Raw genomic sequence first — 26,155 nt, forward strand, 5'->3', positions numbered from 1 at the left:
TGCACATCCAGCCTCTCCCTTTCTCTGTGCTTACCATTTTCCATCCCTCTGTTCTTTCACTCTCTTTTTTGCCCTTTTGAAGTTGAGCCGACAGGAACAGAAAGGAACTAAACTTTCCCAGAGAACCTCCCATCGGCTTCTTGTTGATTTTTCTTTCAAGTTCATTTTCAAACAGCATTTATTCATATTAAACAGATGAAAAATACACCTCAAGGCATTACAATGCAAATGAATGGCACCCACATCTTTCTCAGAATTGTTGTTGTTGGGGTGGGTGTGTGACTGGCGTAGGCAAATGCAAGTTTGCATGTGCGTCGCTGTCCTGATTCCAAATGCAAGGCTAGCTGTGGCTCTCTGGGTCTAACAGAGAGTAAAGGCCGAGCCTCTGCCCACACTGGAACATGGCTACACAAAGGGCGGCCTGTGGAGGACTTCCTGTGTGAGGATTCTTGTGTTTGTGGGCAATGCCGGAGAGACGGTTGAGGTCAGGCAGTATGACTCTGGGGGGTACCTCCTCTTTTGTTGTGCTCCCCTCTAAACTCTCTCTCTTTCTCTGATTCATTCTGTATCTTGTCCCTTGTTTCTTGTCGTCTCCGCCTCCTTCCCTGCTGCCCAGCCTCTCTATTCACTCCCCTCCCTTAGTCTGGCCTCTTTATCCGTCCACCACACCACAGACCAGAGTGCTGTTTCTATGTCTCAACACCCAGTGCAAAGCCGCAATACCCCAGCTTGCCCTTGCAGCTTGGGACAATTACCCCTTCCGCCTTGTGTGTCGGGTCATACGTTGTCACTGGTATCGTGACATGTGGAAGAGGATATTAATGATTTTCTCCTCTATGTTCACAGTAACTGGTGGATGCCAGGATTTACCACATTGGCTTTCCCCGACTTAGAGTACACATTGATCATTTTACCAACCAGTTTATAGAATAGTAATGATCTGAAAAATGGCTGATATTAAATAAACATAGTGGCCACAGTCTCGAATTTTCCAAGATTTAACTTCTGTCTGGTTGTATTTCCCACTGCAACAGTCTATAGAGGTTTCAGCCACGCTAAGTGCATGGCTCTACGGATGGCAGTGTCATTCAGTTCACGCTGATTCAGACTGGAATATCTGAATAACTACTACATGGACTGACACGGGATTTGGTACAAGCATTCATGGTCGCAAGATGATGAACCCTAATAACTTTAGTGATTTAGTGAACTTATAAAATAGACATTAAAAAGGTTAACTTAATGGCTTGGGGATTTTCTTGTAAATTATATTCTTAAATTAAAAAGTTTCACCGCATTTTATTAGCTTGGTGCTTTCATTTTGACGGAAAGGCCTGTCTCTCTCTCGCCCTGGTTCCGGTTGCTTACCAAAACAGCGAGTCAACGGCCCCAGACTAGCTCCCCCCAGCCTGCACGTCGAAGTGTCCTTGGGCAAGACACTGAACCCACACTTCCCCTCCGATGTATGAAGCTGTATGAATGTGTGTGAAAGGGTGAACGTGACTAGAAAAGCGCTATATAAGTGCAAGTACATTTCCCTTTTATCAGAAAGTCTCTAAAGTGGAGTAAAAGTGGTGATCCCCTTCCATGATGTCGATACCAATATAGTATCACTCCACACCCACAGGATGAACTGAAACTACATTTCTTCCTGTCCCCCTGAGGCTCATCTTAATACCTTCCCTTTTTCATCCAGTGCCATAGTGACGTTTCAATCAGCCTCAGTTCTACTTTATTTGTTTTAGCCTGCCTACATGCTAGTGATAGTATTTAGTAAACAATATGCCTACTAAATATACTCAAAAAGACTGTATTGAGATCATGTCTCAATGCAGCAAGAGCCTGTAGCATCATGAAGCTCTTCACCTTTGTGCTGCTCATTCTGTTTAAACAAGTGCACTTGGACTTTGGTTCAGTCTCTGAACTGGGCCTGCTCTGAAAGAGCTGTACAGTACCAACCCTTTTGATGCAATTAATTTAGGATAAATTGGCCGACTCTCAACCTTTCGGTTCTGCTCAATTTACCACCAGCGTCTCTTGTTCTCTCATAAACCCAGAGTCAGCTCTAGGTCAGCCAAGGAAAAGACCTGTGATTAACCTTCGTTAGTGGCCTGTTGAGGGCACACGTTAGAGAGATCCAATCTTTTGCCCTTTCCTTGTTCTGCCTCAGAGGTTCCTCTTATTATGTGGGTGTGTTGAAATTTCAACCTTTTAGCCAGCTTTTTACAGAAGCTTGAGTGTATAGTGGCAGTAAGTATTCAGACATGAATCTCTCCACAGTCTCTTACTTGACGACATTGTCAGAACAGTGGTGGTTGAGAGTGAAGAGAGGGATTCTTCCTGTCCACATTTTTCCAGTCTGTTTGTGTTTCAACCAGTGAACCTGGGACTCAAAGTGCTGCTGCAGTCTGCGAACCATAAGGCTACTTCCACTAACTTGTTTATATCTGGTCCTTAGTCTTCTGAGATCCTTCTTACTCTATTTTTGCATTTTTCCATTCCCATGCCTCCACTGCATTTTTCCTCTGCTTTGTTCCATCATTTTAATAATGAGCCACTCTTTAATCGCTGTTTTAACTTGTCAACGTGGTTTCACCGTTTAGTAATTCTGCCTCAGGCTGAAAGCATCACTCCAAGCGTCTATGAAACACACATCACACTATGACAAGTCGGTGATTATGTTCTGAAGCCTTTGAGGTGGTTTCTCTGGACAGTATGAAGTGGAGGACTAATTCTTTGTGCCAGCTGGGGAGTTACTAAGTGTCTCTGTATGCATTATAAAGCATTTTTCTTGTACAGTCTCATAGTTCAAATAGTGGGAACAGTCACAATTTGGAATTCAGGAGAGTCAGAAGAGAATAAATGTATATCAATATCCAATTTTCACTATAAAATGTATTGATTATTGTGTGATTCTTTACAGCAGTCAGCTGATTGTTTTTATAAGTCCACTAAGGCCAGATGATGACAGCAGTCTGTTGTAGATCCAAGCCTTTCCATTGGATGCCAGGAATAATATTTTTTGTTTACACCGATTCTGTTTGTCCTCTCTAGACTGGGCTGAGTGAACTAAGCAGATCAGAATATTTTTCCAGAGCGGGAGAAACCCAAGAGGCTTTAAACAGCCCCACAAAAACAAAGAAGACTGTGCTTCAAAAGATGTAAGTATGATCTAATGCAGAACTTTCCAGCCCCACCAGTCAGAGAGGACACTCAAGTATCTGTTCATATCCTCTTCTCCTTTTAACTTTTTCAGAGCCAAACAAGCGAGTGTCCAGCAAGAGCTCTGTGGTTCCACTGTGGGAGAGCAGCAAATTGACCAGGGAGCCTGTGCCAAAGACCAAAGAGGGGACCTCAGATCTGCTTCGAGCCCAAAAGACTCCAGTTCTGAACAGAAAGCCCCCTCTGAGGCAGACTCTGAGGTGCCTTGCCCCAGTGTCTTAACTGAAGCCACGGCTCAGATTAGGACTACTCGAAAGCATGGCCTGCCTCAGGAGCAGCAGACTGAGAACAGACCTCCAGACAGCATCGACCCGAACGGGGCCTCAGCAGATTTCTGGCAGCATGGAATCAGTCAGGAGACCAGCGAGAGCAAGAGGTGCAAGCTGAGCAAGGCAGGGGAAGACCCTCACCCACAGAGGGCCAACGGGACGTGCCTTGGAAGACCTCCAGCCACAATGCAAACTCACTCCACCGAGTGCTCCACACAAACATCCAAGCATGACCTTCTTCCTCCGCCACCCCTTCCTCCAGTGGAAGCCAAGGCTGAGTCCAAGGCTTTCCCAGTCTCCAAGTGTAAGAAAACCACACTGGAAGTAGAGCTGCTTACTCCAGGGAAACGGGCCCAGAGGCTCCCCCTCACAAGCAATAACACGGCACAGACAAACCAAAACAGGCTGGCCGCAAGTCTGAGGGGCCTATCTGTCAACCCTGCATCCTCAGGCTCCTCTATTAGTTCCAGATCCACACTCGGAGAGGAGGGGAGAGAAAATGTGCCCAGAACCTCTAGATTACGACGGCTGAAGAGGTCCTGAGGGGGAGAGACGAGCTACAGGAAAGATGCCTGACGCCACAGAGATAGAGATGATATTGTGTCAGGCTGCATGTTTCCCCCATGTAGTCTCCTCAGATGACTTGGATTTGTACATGTCGCATATTACTACAATATCTGTTGTTTTCACATGTGCTGCACAGACATTCAACACACACACACACAGATCAAATGAACACATTATGGCAATTGATACACAAGCGCTTGAGTTATGCTTTGTCAAATACTTGAAACAGACTTTGCCTCCACCCATAAGTAGTGGTGGTCAAGAGAGGCTCGCAAATGAAAGTCAAAAACCTTTAATTGGAGTTTAGATTTGGTTTTGTGTTAAAGATTGGGGATTTCAGACAGGCAGGAGCCATGCAGTACGTCATGGCTCTCAGTCTGAAATACTGGCTCCTATGTGTCTGAAAACTGTCCAGTTTCCCCGCTGAAGCTCTGGTGTGATTGATTGCTGTTTCCAGATTTATTTCATCACTCTCTTCTCAAATATGTCTTTTCGTAGTTAGATTTCATTCATATGTAATTTGCTCAATGCTTAGTTGCTAAGTACCTGAAATGTATATTTAAATGCGAGGCTATTATACAGATTTTATATTGAACTTGGACCAAATGTGTGCGGGTATACGAGCAGCATTGGAGAATTAGTGGTTTTATTTGGGACGTCTTCAGTACCTCAGGTTTAAGTGGAGCTGCTGTCGTCGCCCCAACACTCGACGGGGCTGTTCGTGTTTCTCAGTTGGCCCAGAGAACATGGGGCAACAGTCAATTAAAGGATGATGTACGATCAAATAGCTCTGCTCGAAAACATGACTCCTTGTTCGTTTTTAATTGTGCTATTTTTATCCTAAAAATAAATGTGTTTTCCACAAGAAAAGCATCTCGTTGAATATTTGTGGAAATGTGAAAACAGGCTCAAGATTTTCTGGAAGCAGCCAAGCATGAAGTAACATGTCGATCTCTGAGCATCAGTTTGCTCATTCAGACCAGACTGGCTGATGACACTAAATGTCTGTCCAACAACAGTGATGATGTCACTAATAAATTAGAGCAGCCTCTCTGTCACAGTTGGCTTGTGTAACTTGAGATGAGTCACCAGCAGAAGCCAGTTCTGGTCTTATCAAAGCAGAGACAACATGGTTGGTTTCTGGAACTGACCCCAATGTTTTAAGTCCTAATATGGTTAAATCAGTCTCAAGAGGTGTTGATGGCTCGTCCCCTGGGTCTAATTCTTTTCAACGGGTTCTGCAGATGAGAAGATCTTCAAGATCCCCTAACTTGAAAAGGTTTTAGTTAAGCCTGCTCCTTAAACCTAACCAACAAGGGCAACATTGTCTGGGGATCATGAGGAGGAACGGTATTTTTGTCTCCTGGATTGACTTAATACGAGGATGGCTTGCTACAATGTAATTAGCTGTAAACACATTTGGACAGAGCTCTTGCTCAAATCTCTGATTCCTCTCCAGCAGCAGTTCCCACGCCAGCTGCATGAGAAACCTTTCAAATGCTCAGACTTGTTTGGCTTGATGCGTCACAGACAGACTCTGCACTCGCTCTCCAGAACAAAGACAACTTTAATTCTCTTTTCATACAAAATATTTAATAAATATGACTTTCAAAAATATATTGCCAGATCAACACATAATTCTCAAGTTCATAACACAAAGTCAAAAATAGGACAAAATGTTGCCATGATCTCAAAGGGTTAACAAATGAGATAAAACATGTTTGTCTTTAAGAGCCTCATTTAAAAAAAAAAAAAAGAGAGAAACAAATGTGCACAGAAACAGAGCAGACTCTTGCAGAGCAAGGCAGTGTATATTGTCTGATTCTACAGTGTTCCCATTGCCCCCCTACTGTTCAAGTACTCATGGTCTAGCTTATGATAGTACGCTGACTAAAGCAGATGGGAATTCTGGCGTGTCTCTATTGAAGTGACTTGCATTGCAAGTTGGTGGATTGTGACCGCCTTTGAAATGTCAATGGGTTAAACTGAAGCTGCTGAAGGATTTTTGTTCCCTTACGTATTTATCCATTGGTGGCAAGCAATATGTCTGCCACCATGTCCGTCCCTCGCAGCAGCCGTGATCTTTTGTTGTCCTAACCTCACTTGCCTTCAATCAAGGTCCTGGCAACAAGTAATGAAATGTCAGATGTGTGGAAAAAAGTGTTTCTTTCAGGCACCAAGTGCCTATCTTTTGTCTTCTTTGAAATTTGGCTTTTATAAAAATGTGTTGGAAAAAAAAAAATTAAGTCACTGAAAGAAATGGTAGGCTTCCACAGCTATCAAAACCTTCAAACTAGACATAAATAAAAAGGAATGATATCTTAAGGCTCTTGATTATTAAGTTAATAAATCAAATATACACAATGATTAATAAAAAAAATGTACATATCTACATGTTCTAAATCGACACATAAATTCTTCATATCGGCAGCAACTGCTGACATTGAGCCCTTCCCTCCCCCTCCCCCTGCCCAACCAAAAAATAAAAATAAATAATAAAGTTGATCTTTTTTTCTCATTTGACAGTTGCTGAAGTCTAAAGCTGAAAAGGCACTTTCTCCAAACGGAACTAGGAAGAATTCAAACACATACTAAAAATAATTAGCTCTAGTGTTGAACACGTCGGGTAGTTTTAGTCATTGTACAACAATTACACCAGGAGCCCCTTCCATGTGTCCACTAAATTAAAATAAAAAACAAGGGAAATGAAATGTATAGGAAGACACTTTTGCAGCTAGTTCTACAGTGAAATGTATACCAGTGCCTTGTGTTTCCAGCCAACCAAAGCAACTGTCACTGCCAGTGTAAGCCAGCTTGTCAAAACTTAAATTAACACGGGGAATATCTGAAAATACTGTGGGGTCTCGACTGACATGACAGTTTACCAACTACACATGCCAAAGCTCCCCTGTTTCACCCACCACCGGGGTGTGAAGGCATAAGGCTTGGTTGCACAGCAACACAGCTGTCTGCTATACAATGTAGTCCATCCTGTTTATGCTGTTTGCTGTCTCCAAGTCTCTGTTGTCCTGTTTATTAGTCCAATTAGGATGTTTGGATGTGGAGTTGGGATTGGAGATGGGCGTCTTCTCGTCCCTCTCCACCAGTGTGTATGCTGGCTTTTTGGCAAAGCGGCCCTTCTGCAAGTGCCTCTCCTTGTCGTCCTCATCCCCCTCGGGATGATTTGTCCTTGTTTTGGCAATGATGGAGTTCTTGTTTTCGTAGTCTTTGATGGCCACCGTCAGACCCACGTGCTTCTCTATGGGGTTCTTGATCTGGTTGAGCTGCTCCCGCACGTTGTTGGTGGTGTTGTCCTCGGAGCCGGCGGCCGACGTCCCGTTGTGGTTGCTCTGTTTCCGCCGGCGGCGCATGCACCACAGCAAAATGGAGACGAGCACCAGGACCCAGATGACGATAAAGACGGAGCTGAGCAGGGGCACAAGGTAGTCTGGTGGAAGAAAGGACCACAGTCACAGGTTAGATGCCTCCAATAATTAGGCCACGGTTAAACAGTCCACGCTGGGTTTCATTCTACTGCTATGTCAAGCCTGCTAAGTCATTAACATGCTTTTGCCAGTGCAACCTGACCTCTGAGCCCCGAACAAGGGAGGAGGCTGCTTCTATTTGGCCGTGGCGGCAGTCTGCTGTCACCGTGTTGATGAATGGCGGACACATGCGGGAGTCATACCAAGAGTCCAGCCAGTCACAGTGCGAGCCAGTCTGAAGCCACGTAGCCAAGCAGCTCTGCTCTTTTCCACTGAAATCCTGCCTAGATTCTTTCTAAGCTCCATTACAACTGCCATGAGATGGCAGACCTGGACGGCCACAGTTGTGTGGGAGGTTTTAGGAATTTTTTTTCCATACGTGCACATTTTTCTCCGGTGCTCTTCTGTCATTTTCAGACTATGTCTCATCTGATCTTTTCAAAAGAGGTAAAAAAACAAATCCTCCCACCTACAGTACTTCTACTCATGCAAGTGTGTGCAAGTCTGGAAAAGGCAGCGACCAGCGCTCGGAGGTGGTTCATACCAGTTTTGCTGGGGCTTGGCACGCGCACTTCTGCGATGGCGGAGATGATGGTGTTGTTCCCGTTGCGTTTGCTAACCAGGTCGATTATCCGGTCTGTGATCTCTTTAATGGGGCTCCGGTCCAAGCGACGGTCGTCAGTGGACTGGAAGTGCCAGGGAGAAAAGAGAGAGGTTTGAAATGTGAAATCAGCTTAGGCTCAAGTTCCTTCTTGCCTGCCGCTGTTTGTGTTTACACGCTGTCAAAACTGATGACAGAAAACAAGCAAACCTAAAAACCGCCACACATCCCATTAGAGCGTGTCTTAGTGCTGCTAAGAATGCACGCTGCAGGGTATAAATCAACAGTTTCTCTTTTCAAACGAGTGTGCATTAATAGAAGCAAACAAACATATGGTAGACTGAGGGGAGAGAGGAGCCACTTACGATGCAGACGTGGATCTCATTGCTGGCTGAGTATGAGGGGTCACAGGCTATGGACACAGAATGCTCCAAGGAGAAATTCTTCACTACGTACAAGTGCCTCAGCTGCTTGCACACTTCCTCCACAGTCAGGCCCTGGACAGGAAGGAGAAATTAGGCAAATGTTAGCACACATGGAAAAATACAGCAGCAATCAAGGAGAGAAAGAGAGAGGGGGGGGGGGGGCTGGGCCTACATTTTGGCAGTAGGTTTAACATGCTATCTGGTTTGGGCTCCACCTCATTTAGATTAAAGACCACAGGCTCATATGCTTGTCACTATCTGCTGTCATGCTTGTTAAGCAACTGGCGAGTGGTGATCCTGTGTGGTGACAGAGTCGCCAGTGGTCCTGTTCACTTCAAATCCATATGATCTTCAAATTAATCTCGCAGTGCGGTGGGGTTAAGAGGGGGCTGGGTTGGCACGAGCTGCAAAAGTCGTGAATGCCTGATTCTTCAGGGTGACCAGAACTTGGATGAAGACGGCAAAAACACAGAGAAATATCCCCCCTTTGTGTTCTGGGAGCACATTTAAATAAATGTCTGAGTCGTTTGGGAGGAGTCTGCAGCTTTCATTCCTTCACCGGCGCTGCTAAAGGAGAGACGTGAAAAATGATCCCCGAGACCCCTTTCGATTCGATCCCTCCCTCCCTCCCTCCCTCCCTCCCTGGTGCCTAGGTAACTCACTCGAGGCATGATCTCCTTGTTGAAGGTGAAGGTGATGTTGGCGCAGCTGTTGTCCTGGTAACTGGAGCTCGGGTGGCATTTGGTGGGGGTCGGGGGAGGGTTGGAGCGCCAGCACTCTCCCAAGTCGGGGCAGGGCTTCACGAAGCAGTGGCTCTCCTTGATGGGGATGCAGCTCTGACCTGAGGGACACCCGCCTCGACCTTTGGCGGCCAGTTTGCATGACGTTGGGCCGCACCACATCTGGAGAGGAACACATGACGTTGTTGAGATAATGTCACAGACCTTTGGCCTTTCAGCAGCATCACACATACAGAGTCAAATCTCAACAGCTAAGGGATGGATTTCAAGATATTCGTGGTCCCCAGAGGATAATTCACTGGTGATCTCTTTATTTCTCCTCCTCCTCTTTTAGTGAAACGTCTAGACCACTGTTGGGGTTTTATTTGCTCTATTCTTACCTCCAAACATGATATGCTAAAATGCTAAACAAAATGCTAAACAAACCCACTAACATCAACAGGTTAACAATGTCAGTGTCACTGTGAGCAGTTAGCTCAAAGCACCACTGTGTCTTATCACATTCTGTCAGTCCTACTGACAAATACTACAGGTCCTCTCTGTAAAACACTTAAAAAAAAACAGAATAGAACTAAGCAACAACTTCAAACATTACATATTTTCTACAAAGCCTTAAGTCTAAAATTGGCAGGATTTTGATCCTAATTAAATATCTAAAGGGAAAAAAAAGATGTATAACTCTCCCCAAAATGGTTCATTTAATAGCTCTTGTGTCTTGATTATTATGTGTAAATCCATCAAGATCTGTGGCCAAACACATTTTAAAACCTTCGACACTCAAACACACTCATTTGTCCAGAGATTTGAAGCCAGATTTTGCTGCTGGCAATGTGTCTGCAGCACTGAGCGCCAGAGATCCAATACCCAGCCCTAAACAGGACTGCAGACTGGAATGGAATCAGTGACACCGGTTTTTTCCCAGTCAAGGATATTAGTAGCTGTGTAAAGATTCATTTTTCTCTGCTGCACGTCACGGGACATGCTTCTATAATCTGCATGAAACACATACGTATTCCCACATCAGACTATGTTTAGCCTACACCTTACAGGCCCGGATCACTTTCACCCCCATGTAGCGTTGTCTTCCCGGGGGGGGGGGGGGGGGGCGTATCAGTGAGGCAGCACCACCGTTCATGTGCTGGGTTAAACAAGCATGATAATGATAGCACTACTTCAGGCCTCTGCTGCAACTCATCTTCACTCCGAGCAACTTTGGGAGACTCTGTGGTTGGCATCTGACACCTGATTCAAACAGTGCTATTGTGTTTCTTTTCGAAACAAATGGCATCATCTCGGTTCAGAATCTGACACTCCCGATCCAGCTCCACCCTGTGACGGAGCGTTGTTGTGGCCTGACGTGGCCCTACCTGAGCGCTCAGAAGATCAACCAGTCTAGAACGCGGCCGCCCACGCAGCCTTTTGAGGCCGTTTCTGTTTGTTACAGTTATTCTACACCACCCTTCACCCATTGCTAAACAATGACATCATGTGCTTCACAGCTGTACACAGCCATCATAAACACTACATGAAGCTTGATTATTTTGTATTGTTTGTTCTCACATCAGTGGAGACATGCTATTGAAGGGAGGTTTACTTTGCCTAAGTGAACACTAACGTGATGAAGAAATCTGTTTTGTTCAGAGTCATCCTGGAGTGGAATTAATTGCCACTTTATATTGTGTTAATAGATTCTAAAGAGAGGTATAAATTCCTGCTCTAACAGTTTCTTCTAATGTTGCAGCTGCAGTAGTTGAATTGTGCAGGTGCACATGAGGGAGTTGGTATATGCTATATGATATGGTGCCTGTTCTCTTCCTTGTCCTGTGAGATTACTATTTTGGTTTTTGTATGTTTTGCTATATTGCTTTCCCCTTGTATGTATACATTTACTGATTCTTAATTGTATTGTACAGGTGGTGTATTGTGTCTTGTGTATGTCTGCGTCTACTGTATGACTGTATCTGTGTGCTGTGACTGTATTAGTTGTTTTTGTTCTGCTTTTTCCTTGATGGACTTGGAAGAATTTAAATAGACAATTTTAATGTTTGGACTCCAGGAAGAATAGCTATGCTAATGTGCTGGTGCTAATGGAGATCCAATAAATGAAATGATGGAGACGTACCTTTGTGCACACAACTTTCCCATTATAGCAGTGGCAAGTGTTGCAGTCTTCATCCCATTTGGCTCCATCCATTGTGACTTGTCCGTTAACGGAACAAGGTTTCCTCGTCACTGTATAATACAACCACAGTGTTAGATACTGTATATACCAGAAAGAGTGGCTTTTGTTATGTGGGTGTCTTTTAACGCCTCGTGAGGACTTGTACCTTCTTGACAGTGGGGCCCCATCCTGTCTGGTGGACACAAGCAGCGATACGCGTTGATCTCATCCACACAAGTGGAGCCAAAGGCACATGGAGAGGACTGGCACTCATTAATATCTGTCAGGGGGAGAGAGCGCGAGAGGTAAGAAATGGCTCCTTCATGAAATGGAGAGCACAGCCAGACAGCACACAAATATTGGGTTAAGCAGTCAGCACACAAATCTAATTCCTGGGCTAAATTCACCGAGGTCATGTGTCATTTGAACAGTACGTACACATACACGCCAGTTAATAAAAAACAAGCAAACATGCTTTAAATCAGCCCGGGACGGTCTTGCCCCCATGCAGCTTTATTAAAAGTAGCATCATTAGCAGGTATGCAGGAGCTAAAGGCTGGACTTAGCAGAACAAAGGGTTTGCAATGGGAAAGAATGTGGCCATCTGAAAGCCTTTAAGAGGGAAAACAATCTGTGTAATCAGTGTCAGAGAGCATGGCTGATTAGCTGTTGGCCTGCTAAGCCGGTTTCCCCCGGGGACAGCAGCAGGGCCCAGTGAGGTGACACCGAAATGGCTCGGCCTGGCCCGCAGCCCAACGCACAGATAATTGGCCGACTAGACCTTCCATTTAGAGCCACTGGGACGGTCCCGCCGGCCGACCGGGCCCGCTCTAACCGACGGCTCAAACAGGGATCAGGGAGGAGCGGGAGGCAGGGTTAATACTCACTGATCCGGCAGTCTGGACCCGCGAAGCCCGGGGCGCACTCGCAGCGGTACCAGTTATCCCCATCCACGCATGTTCCGCTGTTGTAGCTGCAGAACAAAAGAGAAAGAGAGAGCAGGACCTCAGTTTGTATCTAACACACTGGCATCTATCAATGTTGGTTTCTTTCTTAATGTCAAGCCATTGCAGGCTGGAATTTTCTCACCAGTCAACATATAACAACCATTCTCAAAGGCAATTAAGGCAATCAGACTTGTTCTTTTTATTTAGTGTGTGTGGGGTTGGGAGGGAGCTCCAGTGGTGTGTGGTTAAATAAGAGTGAAGCCTGGGAGTTCACTAAAGAAGGTTAGCTGATTGCATCCCAGGAATGACATGGAAGGGTGTGTGCTTGGCTCTCAGTAGCGAGAGAGATGTGGAGAAGAGACAGAGAGAGCCTGCAGGTGAGAAACCACCGCGCAGGAGGAGAAGCCTGTTTACATCTCTCCCACTAAATCGACAGGAAATGTTAAGCATCCACTTACCAAGGGTGGGGACTGCAGTCATTGGTATCTGGAAGAGAACAAAAAATGGAGAGGAAGAGTATCAGTCAGTGTGTGTCTTTTTGCCTGTCTCATGTCTGAGTGTTTAGTGCAGGTGACAGCAGAGAGCACGTCTGAGCTTGCGTGTGCAGAGGCGTGTTGGGCCGCTCGGGCCTGGGCTGATTACTCTCTTATTAACCACGCAGACCAAACAACTGAGCCGACTCGCACACTTTAAAAAAGAAAAGGGAGGGGGGGGTGCGGGGGGGTTCCAGCTCCTCAACAACAGCCATCATCCCACCTCCACACCCACATTCCCAGCGTCGGCTGTTTCTCCCTTAGAAAAGTCGGGGGAATTCATGTTTTGGAGAACATGCGTTCAGGGCAGGAATCCCAGGGAAATGGAGGAGGGCTGCAGAACGAGCCGACATGTCACTGTTTGGACAGGAATGTGACGACGAGAAGGGGAGAGAGGGGTGTGTGTTGGATGAAGAGGAGGAGAAGGAGGAGGAGGAGGAGGAGGAGGAGGAGTGGGGGGAGAAACATCTGTCTCCACTTTCCTCAGCCCCCTTCTCCCTCCTCCTCCTCCTCCTCCTCCTCTCCTCATGGCCGGCAGGGAAAGCAAAGAGGGAAAAAAAATAAAAAGGTGCAGATTCAAGAGAGGATGAGAGAGAAAGTCAGATTTAATCAAATGCAGGACTTCACCTCTGCTTTAGGTAGCAGGAGCTTTATCATCATTTAATAGTAATAACTGTCCACTCTTATCCTCTCCATCAGTCTCCCTTAGAGCAGAAGAGTGAGAGCACTTACTCTGGGTGCATGTGGGACCTTCCCAGCCTTCCTTGCACACGCAGGTGAAGGACTCCCCGAACACCACGCAGGTGCCGCCGTTCTCGCACGGGTTTGGCAGACAGCTGGAGTTTTTGGCTGAGAGAGGGAGAGAGAGAAGAGAGAAAAAGAAACAGTATAGCTTTGGTCAGTGAGCTTTCTCCAGCACTGCAGAGGATTATCAGAGCAATAATAAACCTTAAAACAGCCGCAGGAGACGGCTCTTGGTTTGGCTTTTTTCGGTCGGTTTTTCTCTGAGGGAATCCACATTCCGCGACCTTCCAGTGCATTGTCAGTGCAATCAGTAATTTTAAGCGGATATCTGTCAGCGCTCACAGGAGAGGGAGAAACGGGCGAGGAGGGAGCGCTGACAGGGTGAGGGGATAAAAACTGTTTGTGGACCTCGTGGAACTGACAGATCTGATTAATATCCGAGACGAGACGTGGGGGGGGAGGATCTCCCACGGAGTCACCTTCTGTGTGTAAATAAGAAACATTGAACCAAAACAGATCAACGGTGTGACTCACCTATGTTGCACGTGGTGCCCTCCCACCCTGGTGAACATGTGCACTGGAATGTGTCGCCTTCGTCGTGGCAGGTGCCTCCGTTGTTGCATGTGGCTTCGTCACATTGACTTTCACCTGGAGGGAAATTGAAATCCTTAAGTTGCCTCAAATGTTGCGTGAGTGTTCGCACACACTGTATGGGGTAATTATATACAGCGCATACCATCAGCCTGCACTGACAGATTACACACGTAAAAAACTAAAGAAAAAAAAAAAGAAAGAGTTCTCTTACGGGAGTGGCACGTCTTCCCCTTCCAGCCATTCTTGCACTCGCAGAAGAAATCAGTCACCAGGTCTCGACACGTCCCGCCGTTATGACAGGGGTTGGTGCTGCAGTCATCGATATCTGGGGAGACATCAGATGTGTGATTTGCATGTGGCATATTTAATATTTATGATGAGTGTTTATGCTGAAACTACAACAAGATTGAACAGATCCGAGAAGCGGTTGTACGTACTGATTTCACAGTGGTCGCCCTCCCAGCCGTCACCGCAAATGCACTGGTACACGCTGACTTTGTCGATGCAGGTGCCTCCGTTGTGGCATGGGTTACTCTCGCAGTCGTTGATGTCTTTGTGAGAAGAAAAGAAAAAGAATGAGAATGTGTCCTGATACATTTGTGACGGGGTTGCGCCTTGTCTTCGGTGCTCGGTGCCAAATCTTACTCTCGTGACAGTAGGTGCCTCTGAAGCCCTCCTGGCACTCGCAGCTGAACTGGCCCCCGGCCTGGCTCCGGCAGCGGCCGTGAGGTCCACACACGTTCGACGAAATGTAGCGCTCTCCTCCCGGCGTGCTGTTGGACGCCACTGCCACCGTGCAGCTGTCAATCACTGTGGAGATGAGAGACAGTTAGAAACAACTGGTGAAGCCTGTTTGTACGCTGCGTCTTCCAGGTGACTGAGTGTGAAAAAGGATGTAACTCATTGTGTTTGCGCTGGGAGTTATGCAACCATCTACTTGTCATCACTGGATATGGAGCATGAGAACTAAGATCTACACAGTTACAGGCCCGTAAACATAATAATGCCAACGGGTATCAGTGTTAAGAATGTGAAAAAGAAGGAAAAAAACACTCAATAGGATAAACAGCGATATGCTGTTATGCTTTCATAAGCAATTCAGAGCGATCTTTTTCACTCTGCACTGAAATCCCTTCCTTTCCCCCTGTCTGATCAGGTTAACAGCGCAGGGTGAATTTTCTCCCCTGTAATCACTTGATTCTTGCCAAGAGCAGAGAGGATCTCACCGTCTGGTATCTGACTCCGTGGTTGGTCCACTCACTCAATTACACACACACACACTTGCACACACACAGAAAAATGTGCGTACTCATTGAGGGGGAAAAAGAAGAGGTAGCCCACCAAGTCATTACCAAGGAACACACACAGTGCTATCAGCCTTTTGCCAGATTTTCAGTCAACTCAGAGGAGGAGAGAATCACTGGAAAAGCTTTGCTGAGGAGATGGAGTAGGGGAGGGTGGGGGAGTGGGGGGTTCATCGAGGGAGCTATACTACAAAAAAAAAAACTGTTCACTTTGGGCCAAGAAACTTCAGTGCACAAAACTAAAATATAGGTATTGCTCTCAGGGGAGAAGTGTGGGCAAAATGCTCAGGCAAATGGTGAAGACGTGGCCTTAGTCAGCGTTTTACTACAGCACGCAGCTCAGATCACCTTTCAGAAATGTTCTGGAAAAAGTCAAAGAGTGAAAAGCTTGTGGTTGTTGCCTTGCAGGAGGACGTACCTTTACATGTGGTGGTGCGACAGTGGTCTTTAAGGTGAGAGCAGTTCTTGCCCTCGTAGTCCTCTGGGCAGGCGCAGTAGTAGTCGGTGGCCAGGTTGAAGCAGGGAGCGCCGTTCTGACACGGGTTGGGGGAGCAGTAATCGATATCCAGCTAGGGCAGAAAAAGGTATTGAATAGAGAGTGGTGAACCTGATAGCTGACATAGTTTCAGCTACACTAAACAGAGCAGAACCCACAGCATCCTCCCTACAGGCTGTGCCAGGAAATAACACACGCACAGCGCTCGGAGGAAAGGGGAAAAACAAGGCAGAGACATAGGAGCCGTCCTCTGAGTCTGGGCTTCAGCACTGAGGAATGTATCCCGCTGTAGCCAGGAGCAGCTTCAACAAAGCACTCCCTTTTAAGAAGGAGGACTGTGGAACAACAGCGATTTAAGAGGGTGGGGCAGGGAAACTTTACAACGAACCCGAAGATACAGCAATGCTGGCAGACGGGGGGAGCTGGCGCTGGCGGTGGGCGGGGGCAAGGGCTTAAGATGCTCAATGATAGCATGAATGTGGCCTTAATTATGTGTGGGAGGACGGTCGGGGTGGGGGGTGGGGGGGGGGGAAGACGTGTCTCACCTGGCAGAGGTTGCCTGAGAAGCCGGCCAGACACAGGCACTGGAAGCCGTTCACCTCGTCCTGGCAGCGGCCGCCGTTCAGACACGGCGAGCTCGCGCACTCGTCGATGTCTCGCTCGCAGTGCTCGCCGGAGAAACCAGGGGGGCACACGCACCGGTAGCCATTTACCAAGTCCTGAGAGAGAAGAAAGAGAAGAGAGACAGAGAGAGAGGGGGGGGGGGCAGGGTTAACCTCATGTGGCCACAGATTTAATTAACGGTTTTGACAGGGTGGGGTCCAAACAATAACTGTCAAACCAGGGAACAGAAGGACAGAACGAAGAGCGAGGCTGAGATGGGGAGAGTGGGGGGGTTGGGGGGGTTGGTGGGGGGGGGCACTACAAGTTATCACAGCTCTGCATTTATTTCAACACATTTTCCTGGCACGGGCTCAACACAATAATGTTTATGGTAATTTAATCTAGTGTGGTCAAGGAACTTGTGTGTCCCTCCCTCAGAAACCCCTCTGAACCCACTCCCCTCAGATTTGATTTCAGAGAGGAATTCCACAACAATTCCTCAGTCAGTTCAGAGAGAACAGTTTACTGCAGCTATTTATATAACCGCTGTAAAAGTCTCAACAACAACAACAACAACAAGAAAAACACAAGAACACAACAAAGCAAACAAACAAGCAGTGATACCAGATAAAGCCCGTTTGGTTTCTGACCCGACACGTACCTTGCAAGTTCCCCCATTCTGGCACTGGTCCTTGCAGTCGTTTATATCTGCACAGGAAAACAAATCTGAGGATTAATTCTGAACAGCTTGACTAAATAGTCTGTCTTTGAAAACAAGTCTTTGCTTTATGTTTCCCATGCTAGGGGCCTTTAAAAACATTGTCAGAGCTACAGAGTGCTCGGCGAGAGTTGGATAACGCGGCTGCGGAATCAGTGCAGCACAGAATATTGAGCAATCCCGTCTGCTGCCAAGTGAAACTAGCGCTGGGATTGTTTTGAGCCGCCTCTAATCACTGCAGCCTTGGCCACACACGGGGCTAATAATGATACAGCAGATTTGCCCGACGGTTTCGCTTCAAGTCGTCATGTTACAGCTTTAATTCAGGCTGCGCTGAAGGGACAGGGGGAGGAAAAAAAAAAGCAGAGCTGGACAGGTGTCCCTGCTCCACAGCTGCAGCTGATGGCCTTCAACTCACTGGTGTCACAGTTCTGCCCCGTCCAACCAGGGATGCACTCGCAGAAGTATCCGCCAATCAGGTTGCGGCAGGAGTTGGCATTGACGCAGGGCTTGCTGTCGCATTCGTTGGCATCTAGAGACGGAGAGGAGGGAGAGGAGGGAGAGGAGGGAGAGGAGGGAGAGGAGGGGGGGTTAGTGGCTGTTGCATGTGCAGCTGACAGCCGTGAAGTGGTGGGGAGAGGTCGGCCCGACTCACCTATCAAGCACGTCTTCCCCGTCCACTGCGAGGGACAGAGACACCTGTAGCCGTTGACCAGGTCCTGGCAGGTGCCGCCGTGGTTACAGGGGTTGGGAGAGCAGTCGTCAACATCTGTGAGAGACATGTCAGTTCTGGTTATTCTGCACAATATTTGTCTGTGAGAGTGCTGCTGCTGACGTGTACTGGATGCTGGTGGAGTGGGTTCTTACTGATGGTGCAGGACGGGCCGCTCCACCCCAGTGCGCACTGACATTCGTAGCCTTGACTGGTTTCTGAGCAGCTCCCTCCATTAGAGCAGGGATTGGACAGACAGGCATGTTCCGCTAGAAAGAGAAAGGCTCTTTTACATACAGGTCTCACGCACACACACACCCATGTGAGTCATTTTAAGGAGGAAAAATCCATTCTTTGCTGCCTCGTCAGTTTTCTTCTGATGAAATGTTATCTGGAAGATTAATCTTGTGTTTTCTTCACAGGAAAACAAATCTGATGTTAAAACACATCTCAGCTTCTGACTCATCTCTGGGAAACCTCTCTCCTTTCTCTGTCGGCAGAAGACACCAAAAGGTCAACTCCTTCCCTCACCCATCACCTACCCCCCCCTCCTCCCCTGCCCCCCCCCCCAAAAAAAAAGCCCGCTCAAAATCCCCCCAGTCTCACTCACATCACCCGCCCGGCGGACCACACCACCAGGAAATCATCTTTCATGCTAAGTTGACCTGACCAACGCACCGTGACTTCCCTCTGACTCCCCGCCATTCTTCTTCAGAGAGGCGGCACAAGATGAGAGAGTGGCGGGAGGGAGAGGGGGAGAGAAGGGGGGAGAGGGAGGGCGGGGGCCGCTCGGCACTGGAGTTTCTCCTTTATGGATGAGTTAAGGATGAGTGGGTCCCAAATGAATCAAAAATGAATGATTGACTGGGAACGAGTAGGCGGTCGGAGGCGATGGGTGGACGGGCCTCGGTATGCCGTGGGGAGGAGGGGGGGTGGGATGCAGTACGGCGCTGCACCCAGGGGCCTCGGTGTTACAATAGCCCCGGCGTATCCCCCTGGTCTGCAGACCTCCTGTTACGGAGGGCACGGTTTCCTGACATCTCTGCAGTTAAGCTGTCAGCACCCTGCGAGGCTCAGATTTAATGAGGAAAAAACCATCATCTCCATGGTAAGTGTTCACAGCAGCTGAACCTTAGCACCACCACGCCCATACGTCTGGAGCGCCCGAGGAGTGAAGGGATGACCGGCCCCTGGAGATCACATTGGTGGATTACCTGACTTGGGGGGGGGGGCCACTCGTGCTGGAGTGGAAACCGATTATTGCCAAGTTACCACCTCCTCTGATTACAAACTGACGGCACCTCTGACCTTCTGTCTGCTGGCTCAGTGAGCCCACAACAACCTCACTGCAAGCATCCATCTGTTAGCCTTTGAGGTCAAATATTTTATGCAAAACATAAATGGAGCTGCTTTACACCATTTGGTTTGACAAACTAAGAGTCAACCAGAGCCACATGAACTTATTCAGTCCCTCACCTAAACATTCAAGTGGCCTTAAATAAGGAAATTTAGCTGCACTTCCAAAAAAAACTGAGGCCTTGCACAGCACAGTTAAAACAAAAATGTTTTAATGAGAAGCAGCATTGGCCAGGATATCCTGACTAACCAGCTTTATGAGTGAACCTCTTTGGAGCCTACATTTCCCATAATGCAACGTGATGGCATCTTGTACTGGCCCTCCACACCCGGTTACAGCAATCATCTTTCTTTCAAACTGCTGTTCATGATAAATCAAGATCAATCAAGCCAGCCTAGATGACATCATCGGGGCGAGACAATACACAACATGCCGAGTCAAAACCCTCATGATGAGAAATCTGAACATCTGCACAACTGAAGGCCCTGAAGCTGAAAATCATTAAGCTACGCCGAAACAGAAAGCTGTGACTTGTCATGCTGAGCATCTCTGACTGCCACTCACCTCTCTCACAGTTGGCACCGGAGTAACCTTCGGCGCAGGTACACTGGTATTTGTCAGGTCCTGTGTTGATACATGTCCCGCCGCTCAGGCACGGCTGGTGAGTGCCGCAGTAGTTCAGATCTGGGAAAAGAAGTTTCACACAGGTTTAGTTTGTTTTGACACCACACGGGCCACTCCCACTGCGCCTGCAACTGAAATAAGAGAAGAGAATGAACCTTTATCACAGAGGTGGCCGCCCCAGTTGGTGTCGCACAGGCACTGCCACGGCTCGCCGCAGGTGCCGTGGACGCAGCCCGGGTGGGGGATGCACTTGTCACAGTACTGGCCCTGCCAGCCGTAGAGACACCTGCAGGACACAGAGAGAAGACATCAGCCATCGGCCTGGGAGGACATGAGCCAAAATACACAAACACACTCCACGGAGACACGTGCACAACATTCAGGTTAATGTGCAACAATAAGAGTGAGGTTTTATAATCCCTGTGGTCTGTGAAAATGCTAATATCTTAATCTGCTGTTTATTTCAAATTCCTTCACAGGCAGTACAGCCATAATCTCAACTTAATGAAGCACACATCGGTGTATACGGCATGGTGCTGCACAAATGACACAAACAAAGGGGCAGTATTCTTGCTTCTCACAACCGGGCTGCATCTTAAAAGACCACAAATGAATCTTAAGTAGCAGGGTGTTTATGCAACAGCATTTAACAATACTCGGAGACAGGGAAACAGAGGAGTAGTTAGCATTTTACCAAACAGAAAAAAAACAAAACAAAACACTAAATTACAGTTCCAATGGGACTTTTAGCACGGCTAACATTAGCATGCGGCCAGACGCTCCCTTTAACAACACTCTGCCTGTGGCTTGGCAGGAGCGAGGAGCTCGGCAGAGAGAGGAGTGTTCAGCCCTCCTCTGGGCTGTTACGCTGCTGCTCATCCTGGTTCCCATGAGTCAAAACTCAGGCCTGTGCCCCAAGGCCGAGGAGGGGGACGCAGCCCGCTGACCACCGAAATGTCCAGGTCCATAATTACACTGATAATGCTGCCCTTTTTCTTCCTGGGCTCCATAATTAGGACAGCAATCCAGCCCCACTGATAAGTGTGCTCTTTAAAAGGTGGTGAAGTGGCGATACAGTTGCTGCGGTGGAGCCGAGCGACAGGAAACATCGTGTCCCTCTGGGGGAGCAGCGGGCTGATTAGCCCCAAGAAACGGATGGACTGTAAAAATAAACGCGGTGGTTAAGTAAACCTCAGTCTGTGATTAAAGAGGCTATTCTTAAAAGTGTGCTAATCCCCTCCATGAGAAGCAGAGCAGGATTCCCCAGCAGGATCCCAAATCATTTACAGTTATTACACAGCCAAATTACTGGGGAATGTGACATTTCATTGTGCAACAGCAATGATGCACATGTAGATTTTTACCCTCTACATGCAAATAAGCCACTTTTAAGAATCTGTATGTTGTGGCTGTGCAGTTAATGCCTTTCAATGCAGCTCTCGGCTGCGGCCATCTCGGCCCACAGGTGCACTGTTATTACTCTATTAGTAAAAATGAAAGCTGTGGCTGACATTAAAAAGTCGGGTTAGAAAAGGAAATCCCATGGAGCATCATTAGCTGTGGTTCTGCTGCCATAAAGTCAGCGCGGGCCAGCCACGGCTGCCCTAGGCTGCAGCCAGCGTTGCCATGTACTGCTGTTGTTTGAAACACTACAGCGGCCCAATGATGGGAAACTAACTCACTGACTGCAGCAGTAGTAGAGCTTGCTTGGAGAGTTTGTTGGCAGACGACACATAAACAGTTAAACCCAGAGCTTTAAATATAGCCACACCTGTGCAGAGACTAAAGCAACTCAACCTCTTGTTCTGCCAGTGGCCACACAAGCACTTACAAGAAACCTGATGATGTCAAAGGCTTGGGAAAAACAACAAAGCTGGTGCACAAAACGAACAAACCTGATCGTCCCTGTGCTTGATTTATGGCCAAATCAGACAACTAAGAAAGCAACCAAAGCCTGAGCTGTGGGAAGAGTCGGGCAGTGCAGGACCTGCTCCAGGATGAGGATGAGATACAACTGTGACTGCACACAATGCCCCGACTCTGATATCCATCTGCGCTCGGCTTTTCCTCTGGCTGTGTGCATAAACAGCATTAGGAAGCCATTAGCTACACAAACAATACGCTTTAAGACTCATCCGTACGTTACACACGATTTGACTGATAACACTCGCCTCGTTAAAGGGAAACACGTCGGCTACATTTCCAACATGGAGTCTTGGCAGTTGAGCCGCTCCTTTCTCCAGACTGGCAGCTCCAGTCAAAAGCCCCGTGAGAGATTTACAAGCAGCTCAGCCTGCATCTCCGCTAAAGCCCACATACTGATAGTCTCTTGGCCAGAAAACCAAGCACGTAGAGGGAAAAGATCTGTGCCATGACAGAAACGCTGCTTGGACAAGAACCCCACATATCTGAATGATCCACACCACAGGCTTCTGGCACCGGCCTCCGTAGTAAGTAAAGGCACTTGAACAAAACCGTGTTTGACATTTCACGGGGTGAAAATACCATAAAATCACTGATAACAGACTAATAAATCATAAAGAGTAGTTTCACTTACTTGCATTCACCTGGCTCCTTACACGAACCGTGCTCAGTGCTGCAGCCTTGTCGACATATAGCTAGAAGAGGAGGAAGAGGAATTTTACTGCCTGGTAACTAGATTCAAACTTAGCTCCATTTTTTAAGCACATTTTAATTATAGCAGTTAATGATATAATGACTAGCCTCAATGACATTTCAGCCTGTGAGGATAAATACGACTTGGTGATAAACAAAGAAGCTGTGTGACACAGTAAAATATTGAAGAAGAAATAGTGCAGGTCCCTGTGGGTAAAAGGTTTCTTCCTGGTCACACTGACAATTAGATTTATTTGAATGGAAAGAGGAAAACTTGAGAGTTCAGGAACAAAGTGATCCATTCAATGCAAGACACACAGACGGTGTATCAGCATGAATCAGAGATTACAGTCTGGCTAGAGGAGTCACTGGCACTCGTAAATACTCAGACTGTCTCGGCCTGTTGTGTGATTCCAGCTGGGCTTTTACCTGTGTTGCAGTCGGGTCCGGACCAGCCTTCCAGACATGTCTTGTTTCCATTGTAGTCGCACGTGTAATGCCCAAAGAACTCATCCCTGGGTCGGCAAAACTTGTTGCAGCCAAAGCCGTAGTAGTGCTCGTCACAGGTGACTCGGATCTGGTACTCGAACTGGGCCACGAGGCCGTTGTGGGTCAGCTTCTGCCAGTGTGGGCTGGGGTTGATCATGCCAGAATGAGAGGCTTTCTCTATCAACTTCCCATCCGCACCTGAAACATCAGGGTTTGACACAAATCAGCCTCCACTGAAACATTCTTGTCAGAAATTAGACACTTTTTTTCCCTCTTCATTAAATGTTTCAGCTGAGTAGAGAACAGTGATGCAGCATCCTGCGTTTGCACATTTGGGAGTTAAAGATGATGATGATACAGTGGAAAACCAAAAATGCTTACACAAATTGCAGAAGATCTCTGAGATAGCACATTGTATATAATTAAAATCAACTTTGTGTGCAAGAGAGGAAGAAAAGTACAAGGAGGAAATGCAGAAAAAAGGCTGCCTGTAATGAGCACTCTTAACTGCTTTTTTTCTCACGCTCCCTCTCCAGCTCTCCCTGGATGCTTTCTGTTTCTCAGGTTTACAGCTTGAGGACATTACTGGTCTCAGATGCTGCCTTTTCGCATCTGCTCAGGCGAGGACAGAACCGCAGCCACCATAAATTACAGTGCTGAGGACACCGATGCCACAGTCACGGCTGGGAAGCCTGCCAGTGTGCCATCAGCACTTTCTCTCAGGCTGCCTTTCTCACATACGTCCTCGTACTAACTAAGAGTCAACTCTTTGCCACACACTTAAAAGTATCTATCTATACTCCAGATAGGGAGCAAAGGCCCCCCGGCTGATGCTGCAACAGGAGTGGGGGGGGGTTTGGGCTTACAAACACACAGACTTAGACCCAGAAACTGACATATTTTCATGTCAAACACGAGGAGGTCACGGCTCTGTCAAACAGAGAGCCGAGGCCTGTAATGAGCTCCGCACACAGAGCAAAACACACTCCAAGTGAGCAAACAGGCTCAGCCCAGTCTCCAGACACTACACTGTACATATATACATACAAGTCATGCGCATTAACGCCGCTTATGCAGCACTCGCTACTTGATGTCTAAATCTTCCACCTCGGAGAGAATGAAAAATGTGTCACAGCCGTTATTTACTGTGCTCACACGAGCAGAGGTGGCTGACCGCCGGGTGAATCGCCCCTCTGTGTAGTATGATGCAATGCAATGCAGTGAGGGGGATGGACCCGCTGTCATTTATTTACTGTGCTGTGGTGTGTGTGGGGGGTTGGGGGGGGGCTGCACTGAAATCACAGTGCCTGGTAACATTTCGCATCGGTCTGGAATCCAGAGCTGAACTGTGTGGCATTTCTCTACCAACTGCTGGCCTGCTGTGTCAGGAGTAGCACATCCTTACTACCTGCTGCCGAGCGCGGCTCGCCATAAATCAGACCAGCTTTATGAAGATTAGAGAGGTCATCTTCAAGCAACAAATTCATTTTAGACAGAGAAAATCCAGACTTTCAAGCTCTGATAGAGAAGGAGACTGTGTTTCTCAAACACTTTGATGTACACTGATAAAAGTCTCCAGAGCAAAGCTGCAGAAATGTTAGTGCTGGCAAATTTACATCCAAATAGACTTAAAACTGTTGTTTTGGGTTTTTTTTACTTTAATTTGGAGTTGGAGTAAATCAAATATCAGCCAGGATAGTCCCAGCATGTAAAGGTGGCGGAGCTGTGAGCTAGCCTGGTGGAGCTCAGAGGGGCTTAACCAGCATTGACTGTGTACATTCAGGGGGCTTTTCACACCAATGCCCTAATAGCTCTCTGGGGAGCGGCAAATACAGCAGAAAAGGCCGAAACCTTGCTGACCTCGGACAGACCTGCATAAACAAGCATGAGGATAAGACCCTCCCCTCAGCTGGAATCATCACGCTGTCGCCAATCCGAGCGCCGGCCAGCGGGAAGTTGAACCCCGGCATAGTTAAGAGTAGAAACTAAACCTGGCAACCAGAATTTAGATTCAGCACAGTACCACCATGTCCCCCCCCCCCCCCCCCCACAGTCTTCAAACAGAACGCTAAAATGTTGTCCAGCGCACAGCTCAGACTGCAGACCACCTGAGTCAGATAGGGATGTCACCATTACACATTTTCTTGGTGCGATTATTGTCAGAGATCACAATTATTATGCATTAATTAATTTCACAACACTATGAATATGTAATGTCAAATATAGTCAAAATATAATTACATTACTCATTGTTTACACAAAATATTTCAAGTGTCTAATAATATATGACCAATTATTAACCCCCCAGAGGAAGTGTTTGAAATATTCAGGTCATAAATTCTCATCTATACCAAATGCTTACATTTATTTTCATCCTTTTTTGTTTTATTTTGTTGTTTTTTTAAATACAAAAAATGACACGCTAACATTTAAATTCCTACCAATTCAATGTTACATTAGTGAAGTGGACCAGTATCTGTGCATTCACCTTTATTTTGGCTCACATCTGCCGATATCATTCTGACATTATCTTTTTTGGGAATTGACGGTATTTAGGAATCTTTACAATTAATTAATTGTGGTGTTTAATACCACAATTAATTGTGAAAACAAGTAATCGTTACATCCTTAGTGTCAGAGGCGACTTTAACCTATAGGACGACGGCGTACCTCGGAGGCCGCAGCGCCCTGCGTTGTGACTGGGCGGCCGGATGAACTCTGTGTTTCACGCCTCAGTGACAGTGAGACGGTGCGACCCCGACCCCGGCTGGCAGCACCTGCCATCAGTCATCGGCCAAATGAAAACATTTTCATAGTCCTCTACCTCGCCACACTTCCTTCTCTCCCCCCTCTCTTGCGTCTTCCCTGTCCCCACTTCGACTGCTTTTTCCTCCCCTTCGCTTCCCTGTCCGGCTCTCTCCGCCTCACAGGCACCTGTCAACACGCTT

At 47.2% G+C, this 26,155-nt stretch overlaps 2 protein-coding genes across 3 annotated transcripts in view; one reads left to right on the forward strand and one right to left on the reverse strand.

Moving 5' to 3' along the window:
• The window catches only part of slx4ip (SLX4 interacting protein), a 30,181-nt gene extending 25,430 nt beyond the window's left edge, over positions 1-4,751 (forward strand). The window contains exons 6-7 of one of the 2 annotated variants that reach the window (XM_085800733.1): positions 3,055-3,161; positions 3,257-4,751. In XM_085800733.1, coding sequence (XP_085656859.1) covers positions 3,055-3,161; positions 3,257-4,034 — 885 coding nt within the window. In that variant the 3' untranslated portion in view covers positions 4,035-4,751. The remainder of the gene's footprint in view (positions 1-3,054; positions 3,162-3,256) is intronic. The other variant, XM_085800732.1, reaches the window with a different exon arrangement.
• Positions 4,752-5,817: 1,066 nt separating this feature from the next.
• jag1b (jagged canonical Notch ligand 1b) overlaps positions 5,818-26,155 on the reverse strand; it is a 28,099-nt gene continuing 7,761 nt past the window's right edge. The window contains exons 4-26 of the mRNA XM_085800722.1: positions 23,148-23,405; positions 22,660-22,720; positions 20,258-20,388; positions 20,043-20,162; positions 18,277-18,390; positions 18,065-18,178; positions 17,828-17,941; positions 17,353-17,399; positions 16,634-16,807; positions 16,011-16,161; positions 14,934-15,098; positions 14,726-14,839; positions 14,500-14,613; positions 14,229-14,342; positions 13,683-13,799; positions 12,876-12,903; positions 12,358-12,443; positions 11,637-11,750; positions 11,432-11,541; positions 9,232-9,471; positions 8,510-8,641; positions 8,088-8,229; positions 5,818-7,506 (exon numbers count right to left, since the gene is read on the reverse strand). Of these exons, the coding sequence (XP_085656848.1) occupies positions 7,031-7,506; positions 8,088-8,229; positions 8,510-8,641; positions 9,232-9,471; positions 11,432-11,541; positions 11,637-11,750; positions 12,358-12,443; positions 12,876-12,903; positions 13,683-13,799; positions 14,229-14,342; positions 14,500-14,613; positions 14,726-14,839; positions 14,934-15,098; positions 16,011-16,161; positions 16,634-16,807; positions 17,353-17,399; positions 17,828-17,941; positions 18,065-18,178; positions 18,277-18,390; positions 20,043-20,162; positions 20,258-20,388; positions 22,660-22,720; positions 23,148-23,405 (3,236 nt within the window). The 3' untranslated portion in view covers positions 5,818-7,030. The remainder of the gene's footprint in view (positions 7,507-8,087; positions 8,230-8,509; positions 8,642-9,231; positions 9,472-11,431; positions 11,542-11,636; positions 11,751-12,357; positions 12,444-12,875; positions 12,904-13,682; positions 13,800-14,228; positions 14,343-14,499; positions 14,614-14,725; positions 14,840-14,933; positions 15,099-16,010; positions 16,162-16,633; positions 16,808-17,352; positions 17,400-17,827; positions 17,942-18,064; positions 18,179-18,276; positions 18,391-20,042; positions 20,163-20,257; positions 20,389-22,659; positions 22,721-23,147; positions 23,406-26,155) is intronic.

Source organism: Trachurus japonicus, chromosome 15 (genome assembly GCF_045865225.1).
Source record: "Trachurus japonicus isolate A0001 chromosome 15, Traja_1.0".
NCBI classification, from domain to species: domain Eukaryota; kingdom Metazoa; phylum Chordata; class Actinopteri; order Carangiformes; family Carangidae; genus Trachurus; species Trachurus japonicus.